At 44.0% G+C, this 15,079-nt stretch overlaps 1 protein-coding gene across 7 annotated transcripts in view; it reads left to right on the top strand.

The window, feature by feature from the left end:
- LOC128684190 (glutamate receptor ionotropic, kainate 2) overlaps nucleotides 1-15,079 on the top strand; it is a 203,828-nt gene that overhangs the window by 81,681 nt on the left and 107,068 nt on the right. For all 7 annotated transcript variants that reach the window (XM_070094940.1, XM_070094946.1, XM_070094939.1 and 4 more), the window contains exon 3: nucleotides 7,826-7,981. In XM_070094940.1, the coding sequence (XP_069951041.1) occupies nucleotides 7,826-7,981 (156 nt within the window). The remainder of the gene's footprint in view (nucleotides 1-7,825; nucleotides 7,982-15,079) is intronic.

Here is a 15,079-nt window from a genome sequence, read left to right as displayed (position 1 = left end):
GTGGGAGTTGTCACAGTTGCTTTTTGCTGATGACACTGTGTTTTTGGGAGATTCTGAAGAAAAGTTGCAGAGGTTGGTGGATGAGTTTAGAAAGTTATGTAAAAGAAGACAATTAAAAGTGAACATGGGAAAGAGTAAGGATAACCAAAAATTTCGGTAATGAAAGATTGTATAACAGATTGGAGGGAAGGAGTATGGAGGAAGTGAATGTATTTAGATATCTGGGAGTAGACTTGTTAGCAGATGAGTCTATGAAAGCTGAGGCGAATCATAGAACTGATAAGGGAAAAAAGGTGAGTGGTGCACTGAGGAGTCTGTGGAGACAAAGAACACTGCCCATGGAAACAAAGAGGGGAATGTATGAGAGTATAGTGGTACCAATGTTCTTATATGGGTGTGTAGCATGGGTGGTGAATGTTCCAACAAGGAGGCTGGAGGCAGTGGAGATGTTGTGTCTGAGGGCAATGTGTGGTGTGAATATAATGCAAAGAATCCGTAGCTTGGAGATTAAGAGGTGAGGGGTTTCTAAAAGTATTATCCAGAGGGAAGAGGAAGGGTAGTTGAGGTAGTTTGGAGATTTAGAGAAGATGGAACAAAAAAGAATGACTTGGAGAGCATATAAATCTGTAGTTAAAGGAAGGCATGGTAGGGGGTCATCCTAGGAAAGGTTGGAGGGAAGGGGTAAAGGAGGTTTTGTGTGCGAGGGGCTTGGACTTCCAGCAAGCATACGTGTGTCAGATAGGAGCGAGTAGAGACAGATGTTTTATGACTTGATGTGCTGTTGGAGTGTGAGCATAGTACATAACATTTATGAAAGGATTCATGGAAATTGATTAGCCTGACTTGAGTTCTGGAGGTGAGAAGTACAGTGCCTGTAATGTTTGGGGATATGTTACAGTTTTTTAACTGTTGTGTGGGAACGCCTTTGGCAAGACAATGATGGAGTGATTGATGATGAAAGCGTTTCTTATTTTTCGGGTCACCCTACCATGGTGGGAAACGGCCGATGTGTTAAAATAATAATAATAATAACGACAATAATAATAATAATAATAATAATAATAATAATAATAATAATAATAATAATAATAATAACGACAATAATCATCATCATAATAATAATAATGCTGCGGTTGGAAGGTTTAGTCAGAAGAGATGAAAGACCTTTTAATTATAATCGCTGGAAGTTGAGTCGGTGGAGGCAGTGTGGGAAGTACAAGTGCATGTCAGGAAATTGTTGAAGGTGGCAGCAGCCAGTGACCCTTTTGTGACCCCACTCCCCTTCCCTCCATCCGTCCCTCCCTCCCCCGAGACTCCCACCACACATGATTGGCACCCCCCTCGGCCAGGCACAGTGCCAACTGTATTAGTGCTGATGTTATGGGCGACTTGCAACCCAGGCTGCCACGGTTGCTTATGACAAGATGGTAAGATGCCTGCGCCCTGACTCACCTTGTTCACTTCACCCCCCCAATCACCCATCGCTCCTCGCCCGTCACCCTCACCTATCACGGGCTGCCCAGGCCCCGACATGAGGAATGTGTCATGTTCCTGCCTCACTTTCTGTGACTGCTGAAGTCAGTCAACTCTGTAGCTTCTTGTGACTACTGTTGAGGGTGTGATGATGTCTCTCTACCTTCATCTATCACCCTCGTCCATCAGCCTCATCTATCACCCTCATCCATACACTGCAAACTGAATTGTTTGTCATCATAATGGCTCTAAAGTTAACTTATGACAATGAGCTTGATTCTCTGATCATTAATGATTCTGTGTCATCACTAAAGACTCTTGACTCACATAATGTCTCTAGCAACATGCTCATTGAAGAAGCCAGATACAAATACTCAAAAATCCGGGAAAAAGGAATCAATGTACAACTGTTATGAATTCAATCACACACACTGGATTACTCCTTCGTGATAGTTGATATGTTAATCAAAATGTACCCTGAAGGAGAATGTAGAACATAACTTTGATACATCTGTGTCTAATATTAGGAATAATATTAGGAGAGAAGTAAATAATGAAACTGAATGTTACAGGAATGTAGTTAGAAGTCTGAGTAGATCTATAACCCACTATGATAACATGAACGTAGATAAGTACGTTTATGGAGCAACTTGCAATGTGAACAGGCTGATATTGAAGTGGCCAGGTTTAGGCTTGGTTTTAAGTACTTCTGGCAGTTTGGCAGATACACAGATGATGATCAAACCACATACAAATATGTGGGCAGCCCTGTGGTCACAATCTTCAACACTATATGCTTAATTGTCCACGTACTGAGAAATATAGAGATAGACAGTGAAATAACCTATAGGGTATATCAGGACATCTTAGTCATGAAAACAAGATACCAGACATATTAAGCAAACTTCATAAATTTGCTTATAAGAGATAAGTGAACTGTAGACATAAATCCAGATGTACTCCTGCAAACCCTTTTAGGGCCTAGTACATAGGCCTTCTGTGTATCCATATGTTCTTGCGCTACCATCCGCAGGATGGATATGGAGTGCACAAGACACTAACCGCTTCGGCGGCAAAATATAAAAATCTAATCACTGATAGTGAGAGTGTATGGTTGTGTAAGTCCGGGGGCTGTGAGTGTGTGGTTGTGAGAGTCTGGAGGCAGTGAGTGTGTGGTTGTGAGAGTCTGGAGGCAGTGAGTGTGTGGTTGTGAGAGTCTGGAGGCAGTGAGTGTGTGGTTGTGAGAGTCTGGAGGCAGTGAGTGTGTGGTTGTGAGTCTGGAGGCAGTGTGTGTGGTTGTGGGAGTCCGAGGGCAGTGAGTGTGTGGTTGTGAGAGTCCGGGGGGCATTGACCCCTGAAATCAACCTTAAGGTGAGTCATGACTTGTGTACACTATCAAGTGAAGGGAATATCTCATTCAGGTGAAGGGAGTCTTAGTCATGCGAAGAAATGGCCTCAGTCTTGTGAAAAAATGGTCTTAATCGTATAAAGAAAATAATGGTTTCAGTCGCGTGAAGAAATGGTTTCCTTCACATGTAAGAAAGACGCATGTTACATTCAGGACATTTCGTCCATCAGATACCTTATCAATGCGATACAGAGAACAGAAAACACAACAGAGGATTCCACAAAGGGATCGAAATATGCAGATCAATCAATCTTCTGAGTTTCTGTTGCCATGTGGGTTATTATTGAGCACAGTATTGAGGCTGAGGTGAGGTGCTGCAGGCTGGAGGACGGAACTGCGTACTAGTAAGTAAGTAAGTAAGTAAGTAAGTAAGTTTATTCAGGTATACACAAACACAGTAACATAGAATTATCATACATAGCAGCATGTGTATAGAGAACCTAGGATAACCCCAAAAAGTCAGAGTGACTTATTTCCATTGGGATCCATTGTGTTCTGCTAAGGTAACTAAGGCACTAATAGCAAACAGACAAATGAACAAGCACCACCTTCTCTTAGCTGGAGACTTCAATATCAACCTTGGCATACTAGATGATCAGACTGTAACTGATTTCATCAACAATATGAACAACACACTTCTCATACCAACAATAACTAAACCAACCAGGCTCACTGAGACAAGTGCAACCATAATAGACCATATATGGACCAATATACTAGCCCCCTTAAATCAGTGATAATCACAGACAGCGCTACTGACCACTACCCAACCTTCCTCTTAACAAACATTAGTAAGCCACCACTCGAATACAACAAAGTTTCATTTAGACTCCATGACGAGGCCTCAATAAGGAATTTCACAGCAGACCTAGAGACTGTTGACTGGCCTACAGAATTCTCCAACGCCAATGGTATTGACGATTGGACAGACATTTTTCTTAACAAAATACTTAGACTATGCAACAAACATTGTCCTATAAAAACGAAACAGATCACGAATAAATGGCTTGGTTGCCCATGGCTAACCAGCATTATTCTGAAATCCATTGATAAGAAACACCAATATGAAAAGCAATATAGACAGGGCTTAATACACAAAGATATTCTTAAACAATATTCAACAGTTCTCACCAAATTAATAAAGAAAGCCAAACAACTGTACTACTCTAGCAGATTCACTGACACAAGAGGAGATATAAAAAAGACCTGGAAAACACTTTCCTAGATTCTGGGGACCCACAAACTGAAAAAAAAACAAGAATATTGTTCTAACTAAACCTCATGAAACACTACTGCATCCCACTGATACAGCTAACAAGATAAACGACTTCTTCTCAAACATAGGATCCAATCTCCCCAGTAAAATCCCACGTACCAATGCCCGTGCCGAGGACTACCTAGATGGGAATTTCCCAAATTCCTTCTATCTTGTACCAACTGAGCCCACGGAAGCCACCGCGATCATAAAGTCACTTAAAAATAACTCGGGGAATCTGTCTCATGTCCCACCATTATTGTACAAGCGAGCGGCCCATGTCCTTTTGCATGCTATTACATTACTTTTTAACAAGTCACTAGAAACTAGCACTTTCCCGACACTACTCAAAACAGCAAGGGTTACACCAATACATAAAGGTGGTGACCCTACAGATGTAAACAAATATAGGCCAATATCAAACTTATCATGGCTCTGGTGGCCTGGTGGTTAACGCTCTCGCTTCACACGGTGAGGGCCTGGGTTCGATTCCCAGCCAGAGTAGAAACATTGGACGTGTTTCTTTCCACCTGTTGTCTATGTTCCCCATCAGTAAAATGGGTACCTGGGTGTTAGTCGACTGGTGTGGGTCGCATCCTGGGACACTGACCTAAGGAGGCCTGGTCACAGACCGGGCCGCGGGGGCGTTGACCCCCGGAACTCTCTCCAGGTAATCTCCAGGTAAAACCATTGCTATCCAAAATCTTTCAGAAACTCGTGCACAGGAGACTATATTCATTTATAACGTCACAAAACATACTCAACCCCTGCCAATTTAGATTCAGAAAAAATAAAAGCACTAGTGATGCAATTATAAAAATGCTAGACCTTCTTTACACAGCATTGGAAAATAAGAAATATCCGCTAGGATTTTTTTTTAACCTAAGAAAAGCGTTTGACATAGTAGACCACGGCATCCTACTCCACAAACTTGACCACTATGGTATAAGAGGCCATGCGCTTGCATATTTTAAATCCTACCTTTTTAATAGGTATCAATATGTTACCATTAAAGACACAGCCTCATCAATACGGCCACTTTATACTGGAGTTCCGCAGGGAAGTGCCCTTGGTCCCCTGCTCTTCCTCATTTACATCAATGATCTTCCAAACATATCCCAACACCTGAAACCCATTCTCTTTGCTGACGACACGACTTATGTCATCTCCCACCCTAATCTTGCCACCCTCATCACCATTGTTAACGAGGAGCTGCTCAAAATATCGACTTGGATGACAGCCAATAAACTTACACTTAACACTGGCAAAACCTACTATATTATGTTTGGTAGCAGAGCAGGTGTTGCGTAACTTAACATTAAGATCAACAACACTCTAATTGCCAGACATAATGAGGGCAAATTCCTTGGCCTATACCTCGACAACAACCTAAATTTCAGCACCCATGTCCAACACATAACAAAAAAAGTATCCAAAACGGTGGGGATCCTCTCCAAGATACGATACTACGTGCCGCAAACTGCCCTTCTCACACTATACCATTCACTTATATATCCATACCTCACCTATGCTATCTGTGCTTGGGGTTCAATTGCAGCAACACACCTAAAGCCAATAATAACCCAACAAAAAGCTGCAGTAAGAATAATCACTAAATCCCATCCCTGGCAACACCCCCCTCCCCCACTCTTCATAGATCTAAACTTACTCCCTGTTCAAAACATCCACACTTACTACTGTGCAATCTATATCTACAGGACCTTAAATTCCAATATTAACCTTGACCTAAACGCTTTCTTGATTGTTGTGACAGGATCCACAGGAATAACACCAGACACAAACATCTCTATGACATTCCCCGTGTTCGACTAAACCTTTACAAAAATTCAATGTATTTCAAAGGACCTAAAATCTGGAACACCCTACCTGAAAACTCTAGAACTGCAGACACATTCATCACTTTCAAAACTACAGTTAGAAAACATCTTATCTCCCTGATACACCCCGACAACTAACTACATGATAACCACTAGGTGGTTCACAATTACACTCACTCACCCACTGACTATAAACCCAGAAATACTAATCTTAATCTTAAAATAATGAATCCTAACTAGTCATAAGTTTGCCTATGATACTCCAATGTAGACACTTTGTATTGTGCCAAAACAAAAGCATTCACATTGCTAAACTCACAAATTGTGATGTAGTCACTTAGCCTTAATACCATAATCTGTAAGGATTTAATGTTAAGAATTAATCTAAGTCTGCCCGAAATGCCTAGCCAGGCTAGGTGTCCTAGTGGCCCCCTCTGTAATTAGTATTTTATAATATGTAAACCACACAATACCCAAAACCTGTAAACCCCACATTGTAACCCTTATAAAGAATAAACTTGAATTGAATTGAATTGAAAGGTAGTATGTCTTGCTCATTTCCGAGACCATGAAACAGCCTGTCTTTTGAGCGACGGTGCTGGTGGTAGAGAACATATACAAAACAACGCCTGAGACACAGGTAAGATTCCCTGATGACAAGTCTGGCATTGCGACAGTTCACGAGATACTTGTGGGTGTTGTGGTGCAGGCGTCGAGTCGTCCCTTTTACAACGTAAATATGTGAGCCCCTACCAGCTGAGTCAAGCCATGGATGGCTCTTTCTCTCCCCTAGATACCTTCCTCCAACAAAACTTATTCTTAACCACTCCTCTCTTCCACGATCAACCCCCCAAAAGCTCTTATGTTTAAATGCAACAAGCATGCAAGCTCTTTGGCAAGAGTATGTTCACTGATGCGTTGCATGAGGCTCCTAGATGGTTCCTCTACGTACACCTTTTCACATGACGAACATGAGATGATATAAATACCAGCGTCGTTAAAAAGTTGTTAATGGTGTTGGAAGTGATGTTGTCTATGCTGATCTTAGAAAAGTAAAATTGGAGACGTTCCCAGAAGACAAGTCTGACTAGCAGAACAGCGTACCCGTGAGGTATTAGACACTGTTGCAATAATAAAGATACCCAAATGTTGCAGAAGTGTCTAATTCTTCAATTTGTCGGTTTTATAAATTATCGTCATCGTTGGATGACGATAATATTGTTCGTGATTTACGACAATGTTGAGTGTGAGTGAGACTCAGGGGAGGTGGGGTCTCCTGGACAAGTAACCAAATAATAATATACTTTATATCTTATGGGTTTGTAGGTCCTTATTATATTATTTACATTAGCTACAATGTGCAACTCTTGGGTATCTTTATTGTGGAAACGTTTCGCCACACAGTGGCTTCATCAGTCCAATACAAAGAAGAATGGTGAAGATCAAAGGGAGATTGAGGTAATCAGTACGTCAGCCTGGAGTCAATCTTGATTGATGGACTGATTATATCGACTCTGGGGTATGGGACTGACTACCCTAATCTTCACTATTCTTTGTATTAGACTGATAAAGCCACTGGGTGGCAAAACGTTTCCAAAATATAGATACTCAAGTGTGTCTAATTTGTCAACGCGTCGGTTCTCTGACCATTTATCTACATTAGATACAATGGGTAATGTTAATATACGAAGTGATTGCAATATATTTTCCCGAGATGTCTGACAAAGGCCCATTGTGACCACTGTATTCCTTTTTTTTTTGCGCTGTCGTTCACAAGATGAGCATAATAAACTAGTTGCTGAGGCAGCACAATTAAACTAAAATAAGCTGGCCCGACACTGGTTATTACAGGTGGAATATTCGAGGAACGGGACGAGGTACAAGAGCTGGCCTTCAGGTACGCCGTTGAGCGGGTCAACAAGGATCGGTCGACACTCCCTGACTCCAAGCTTAGCGCTCAGATAGAGCGGCTGCCAGCCGATGACTCATTCAAAGCCTCCAAGCAAGGTCAGTTCTTTCTACCCTGATTCATCCCTTCAAGGTTGACCACTTAATTAATCACTGTTAGAAGGATTAATGTACACTCAGTATTTATGCACTGAGATACACACCTCTCGGTGTAGACACACTGAGAGACACACACTTCTCGGTGTAGACACAATGATAGACACACACTTCTCGGTGTAGACACACTGACAGAGACACTTTTCGGTGTAGACACACTGAAGACCCTTAAATTACATTCACTTGTTAGACGAAGAATGAGGGGAGACATGATCGAAGTGTATAAGTGGAAGATGGGTGTTAATAAAGGGAATATAAATAAGGTCTTGAGGATATCTCTCAAGAGAGAACCCGCAGTAATGGATTCAAATTAGACAAGCTTAGATTTAGAAAGGATGTAGGAAAGTATTGGTTTGGAAATAGGGTAGTTGATGAGTGGAACAGTCTACCTAGTTGGGTTATTGAGGCTAAAGCCTTGGGTAGTTTCAAATATAGGTTGGATAAATACATGAGTGAGAGGGGTTGGATTTGAGTGGGACGTGCATATGAGAGTGGATAGAGTTATCAGAGCTTATTTCTTGGATGGCATTATTATTATTATAATCAAAAAGAAGCGCTAAGCCACAAGGGCTATACAGCGCTGCAGGGCAGGAAGGAAGCGAGGGTACCAGGTGGCAAAAGGGAGAAAGATGAGTAATAGGTTACGGAGAACAGCGGGGCAGTGGATGGTGAAAGGGTAGAGGGCAGCAAGAGACTGAGGTAGAAAGGGCTGAGGGTAGTGCGAAAGGTATCATCAAAATTTGTGGAGTAAATCAGTCGTTGTCAAGAAGTCAATGAGAGAGTCAGGATTAAAGGAGAGTCCATCAGCAAGAAGGGAAGGTAAAGAGAGAGTAGTAGAGCGGAGACGACGTTGGAGGTAAATTCTGCGTGCTCGCTGATAGAGAGGGCAGTCTAACAGAATGTGGCTAATCGATACTGGAACTTGACACTTCTCACAGAGAGGAACAGGGTGCCTCTCCATGAGATACCCATGAGTAAGATGAGTGTGGCCAATGCGAAGGCGGGAGAGAGTAGTCTCCCAACCTCGGCACTGATGACAAGAGGACGGCCAGTAACCTATGCTGGGTTTAATAGAATGAAGTTTGTTACCGAGCAGAGTTGACCAACGTTGTTGCCAACGGGTGTGAAGGTGGGTAGCTATTACAGCAAAATAGTCCAGAAATTTGGATGGCATTGAAAATTGGGTTGGGCAAATGTTTTGTTAGTGGGATGGATTGTAAAGGACCTGCCTAGTATGGGCCAGCAGGCCTGCTGCAGTGTTCCTCCTTTCTTATGTTCTTATGTTCTTATGACAGACACACACTTCTCGGTGTAGACACACTGAGAGAGACACTTCTCGGTGTAGACACACTGATAGGCACACACTTCTCGATGTAGATACACTGAGAGAGACACTTCTCGGTGTAGACACACTGAGAGAGACACTTCTCGGTGTAGACACACTGAGAGAGACACTTCTCGGTGTAGACACACTGAGAGAGACACTTCTCGGTGTAGACACACTGATAGGCACACACTTCTCGATGTAGACACACTGAGAGAGACACTTCTCGGTGTAGACACACTGAGAGAGACACTTCTCGGTGTAGACACACTGAGAGAGACACTTCTCTGTGTAGACACACTGAGAGAGACACTTCTCGGTGTAGACACACTGATAGGCACACACTTCTCGATGTAGACACACTGAGAGAGACACTTCTCGGTGTAGACACACTGAGAGAGACACTTCTCGGTGTAGACACACTGAGATACACACCTCTCGGTGTAGACACACTGATAGACACACACTTCTCGATGTAGACACTGAGAGAGACGCTTCTCGGTGTAGACACACTGAGAGAGACACTTCTCGGTGTAGACACACTGAGAGAGACACTTCTCGGTGTAGACACACTGAGATACATACCTCTCGGTGTAGACACACTGATAAACACACACTTCTCTGTGTAGACACACTGAGAAACTTTTCTCGCTGTATACAGACTGAGAGACACACACTTCTTCATGTAGACACACTGAGAGACACACACTTCTCGGTGTAGACACACTTAGAGACGCACACTTCTCGGTGTAGACACACTTAGAGACGCACACTTCTCGGTGTAGACACATTGAGAGACACACACTTCTCGGTGTAGACACACTGAGACACACTTCTCGGTGTAGACACACTGAGACACACACTTCTCGGTGTAGACACATTGAGAGAAACACACACTTCTCGGTGTAGACACACTAAGAGACACACCTCTCGGTGTAGACACAGAGAGAGACACACTCGGTGTAGACACAGAGAGAGAGAGACACTTCTCGGTGTAGTCACACTGAGAAGTGTAGAGAAATGTAGAAGTGTAGTCCCTTTCGCATGGGCGAAAGGGACTACTTAGTAAGAGCAATTCAGTCTGAGGGCCATAAGGTGGTAATTGCAGTAATGTACAACCCACCACAGAACTGCAGGAGGCCAAGAGAAGAAAACGAAGAGAGCAACAGAACAATGGTCGACACACTAGCCGAAGTGGCCAGAAGAGCTCAGATGGGGGAGCAAAGTTACTAGGAAATTGACTGGGAAAACCTGGAGCCCCATGGGGGTCCCGAAACATGGAGAGGCAAGATGATGGATGTGGTACTGGAAAACCTCATGCCTAGGAAGCAAGATCGCCACCCATCTAGATACCCATCAATTACACAACCCAGGGCAACATGGGTTTAGAACAGGTCGCTCCTGTCTGTCCCAACTACTGGATCACTACGACAAGGTCCTAGATGCACTAGAAAACAAAAAGAATGCAGATGTAATATATACAGACTTTGCAAAAGCCTTCGGCAAGTGTGACCATGGCGTAATAACGCACAAAATGCGTGCTAAAGAAATAACAGAAAAAGTTGGTAGATGGATCTATAATTTCCTCACAAAAAGAACACAAAGAGTAGTAGTCAACAGAGTAAAGTCTGAGGCAGCTACGGTGAAAAGCTCTGTTCCGCAAGGCACAGTGCTCGCTCCCAACTTGTTCTCATCCACATATCTGACATATACAAGGATGTCAGCCACAACACCGTGTCTTCCTTTGCAGATGACACCCGATTCTGCATGACAGTGTCTTCCACTGCAGACACTGCAAGGCTCCAGGCGGACATCAACCAAATCTTTCAATGGGCTGCAGAAAACAATATGAAGTTCAACGATGAGAAATTTCAATTACTCCGATATGGTAAACATGAGGAAATTAAAACTTCATCAGAGTACAAAACAAATTCTATCCACAAAATACAGCGAAAAACTAACGTCAAAGACCTGGGAGTGATCATGTCGGAGGATCCACCTTCAAGGACCATAATATTGTATCAATCGCATCTGCTAGAAAAATGACAGGATGGATAATGAGAACCTTCAAAACTAGGGATGCCAAGCCCATGATGACACTCTTCAGGTCGCTTGTTCTATCTAGGCTAGAATATTGCCGCACACTAACAGCACCTTTCAATTGCTGATCTAGAAAATATACAGAGAACCTTCACGGCACGCATAACGGAGATAAAACACCTCAATTACTGGGAGCGCTTGAGGTTCCTGAACCTGTACTCCCTGGAAAATCCTAGAGGGACTAGTATCGAACTTGCACACGAAAATCACTCACAACGAAAACAAAAGACTCGGCAGACGATGCAACATCCCCCCAATGAAAAGCAGGGGTATCACTAGCACATTAAGAGACAACACAATAAGTGTCAGGGGCCCAAGACTGTTCAACTGCCTCCCAGCATACATAAGGGGGATTACCAATTGACCCCTGGCTGTCTTCAAGCAGGCACTGGACAAGCACCTAAAGTCGATACCTGACCAGCCGGGCTGTGGCTCGTACGTTGGATTGCGTGCAGCCTGCAGTAACAGCCTGGTTGATCAGGCTCTGATCCACCATGAGGCCTGGTCACAGACCGGGCTGCGGGGGCGTTGACCCCCGGAACTCTCTCCAGGTAAACTCCAGGCATCAACATGTTAGAGACACTACCAGAGAGAGAGAGAGAGGTGAGGATGATCCAGCAAGACTGGACCTTGTATTCACCTTGAGTAGTTCAGACATCGAGGATATCATGTGTCAAAGACCCCTAAGAGCTAGTGATCATCATGTGGTTCTGTGCTTTGACGACATAGTTGAGCTAAAAGTGGAGAGAGTAGCAGGAATAGGATGGAAAAAAACAAACTACAAAAGGGGGACTACACAGGCATGAGGAACTTCCTGCAAGACGTTTAGTGGGAGAGAGAACTGACAGGAAAACCAGTACAAGAAATGATGGACTATGTGACAACAAAATGCAAGGAGGCAGAGGAGAGGTTTGTTCCCAAGGGAAACAGAAATAATGGGAAGACCAGAACGAGTCCTTGGTTCACCCAAAGGTGTAGGGAAGCAAAAACTAGGTGCACTAGAGAATGGAAAAGGTACAGAAGACAAAGGACCCAAGAAAATAAAGAGATTAGCCGAAGAGCCAGAAACGAATATGCACAGATAAGAAGGGAGGCTCAGCGACAATATGAAAACGACATAGCATCGAAAGTCAAGTCTGACCCGAAACTGTTGTATAGCCACATCAGGAGGAAAACAACAATCAAGGACCAGGTAATCAGACTGAGGAAGGATGATGGGGAGCTCACAAGAAACGACCAAGAGGTATGTGAGGAGCTCAACACGAAATTTAAAGAAGTATTTACAGTGGAAACCAGTAGGACTCCAGGAAATCAGAACAGGGAGGTACACCAACAAGTGTTGGATGAGGTACACATAACCAAGGAGGAGGTGAAGAAGCTGCTATGTGAACTTGACACCTCAAAGGCAGTGGGGCCAGACATCTGTCTGTGGGTCCTTAGAGAAGGAGCAGAGAAGCTGTGCATGCTACAAACAAAGATCTTCAACACATCCATTGAAACTGGGCAACTCCCTGAGGTATGGAAGATGGCAAATGTAGTCCCAATTTTTAAAAAAGAAGACAGACATGAGGCATTAAACTACAGACCTGTGTCACTAACGTATATGGTATGCAAAGTCATGGAGAGGATCATCAGGAGAATGGTGGAGCACCTGGAAAGAAACAAGTGTATAATCGACAACCAGCACGGTTTCAAGGAAGGAAAATCCTGAGTCACAAACCTACTGGAGTTTTATGACAAGGTGACAGAAGTAAGACAAGAAAGAGAGGGGTGGATAGACTGCATTTTCTTGGACTGCAAGAAGGCCTTCGACACAGTTCCTCACAAGAGGTTACTGCAAAAGCTAGAGGAACAGGCACACATAACAGGAAAGGCACTGCAATGGATCAGAGAATACCTGACAGGGAGGCAACAACGAGTAATGGTACGTGACGAGTCGTCAGAGTGGGCGCCTGTGACAAGCGGGGCTCCACAGGGGTCAGTCCTAGGACCTGTGCTGTTTTTGGTATATGTGAATGACATAACGGAAGGGATAGACTCAGAAGTGTCCTTGTTTGCAGATGATGTGAAGTTAATGAGGAGAATCAAATCGGTCGAGGATCAGGCAGGACTACAAAGAGACCTGGAAAGCCTGGTCCAGCAACTGGCTCCTTGAATTCAACCCTGCCAAATGCAGAGTCATGAAGATTGGGGAAGGGCAAAGAAGACCACAGACACAGTATAGTCTAGGTGGCCAAAGACTGCAAACCTCACTGAAGGAAAAAGATTTTGGGGTGAGTATAACACCGAGCACATCTCCTGAGGCGCTCATCAATCAGATAACTGCTGCAGCTTACGATCGTCTGGCAAACCCAAGGATAGCGTTCCGATACCTCAGAAAGGAATCCTTCGAGACTCTGTACACCATTTACGACAAGCCCATACTGGAGTATGCAGCACCAGTTTGGAATCCACACGTGGTCAAGCACGTCAAGAAATTAGAGAAAGTGCAAAGGTTTGCAACAAGACTAGTCCCAGAGCTAAAGGGATTGTCCTACGAAGAAAGGTTAAGGGAAATCGGCCTGACGACACTGGAGGACAGGAGGGTCAGGGGAGACATGATAACGACATATAAAATACTGCGCGGAATAGACAAGGTGGACAATGACAGGATGTTCCAGAGATGGGACACAGAAACAAGAGGTCACAACTGGAAGTTGATGACTCACATGAGTCAAAGGGATGTTAGGAAGTATTTCTTCAGTCATAGAGTTGTCAGAAAGTGGAATAGCCTAGAAAGTGATGTAGTGGAGGCGGGAACCATACATAGTTTTAAGGCGAGGTATGATAAAGCTCATGGAGCAGGGAGAGAGAGGACCTAGTAGCAATCAGTGAAGAGGCGGGGCCAGGAGCTATGACTTGACCCCTGCAACCACAAAGAGGTGAGTACACTTTTCGGTGTAGACACACTGAGAGACACTTCTCGGTTTAGACACACTGAGAGAGAGACACTTCTCGGTGTAGACACACTGAGAGACACTTCTCGGTGTAGACACACTGAGAGACACTTCTCGGTGTAGACACACTGAGAGAGACACTTCTCGGTGTAGACACACTGAGAGAGAGACACTTCTCGGTGTAGACACACTGAGAGAGACACTTCTCGATGTAGACACACTGAGAGAAACACACTTCTCGATGTAGACACAGTGAGAGAGACATACTTCTCGGTGTAGACACACTGAGAGAGACGCACTTCTCGGTGTAGACACACTGAGAGAGACACTTCTCGGTGTAGACACAGTGAGAGAGACACACTTCTCGGTGTAGACACACTGAGAGACACTTCTCGGTGTAGACACACTGAGAGACACTTCTCGGTGTAGACACACTGAGAGAGACACTTCTCGGTGTAGACACACTGAGAGACACTTCTCGGTGTAGACACACTGAGAGAGAGACACTTCTCGGTGTAGACACACTGAGAGAAAGAGACACTTCTCGGTGTCGACACACTGAGAGAGACACTTCTCGGTGTAGACACACTGAGAGAGACACTTCTCGGTGTAGACACACTGAGAGAGAGACACTTCTCGGTGTAGACACACTGAGAGAGAGACACTTCTCGGTGTAGACAC

This window comes from Cherax quadricarinatus, chromosome 4, assembly GCF_038502225.1.
Source record: "Cherax quadricarinatus isolate ZL_2023a chromosome 4, ASM3850222v1, whole genome shotgun sequence".
NCBI classification, from domain to species: domain Eukaryota; kingdom Metazoa; phylum Arthropoda; class Malacostraca; order Decapoda; family Parastacidae; genus Cherax; species Cherax quadricarinatus.
The sequence above is the reverse complement of the archived record's forward strand: the minus strand, read 5'-3'. Positions and strand labels throughout refer to the sequence as shown.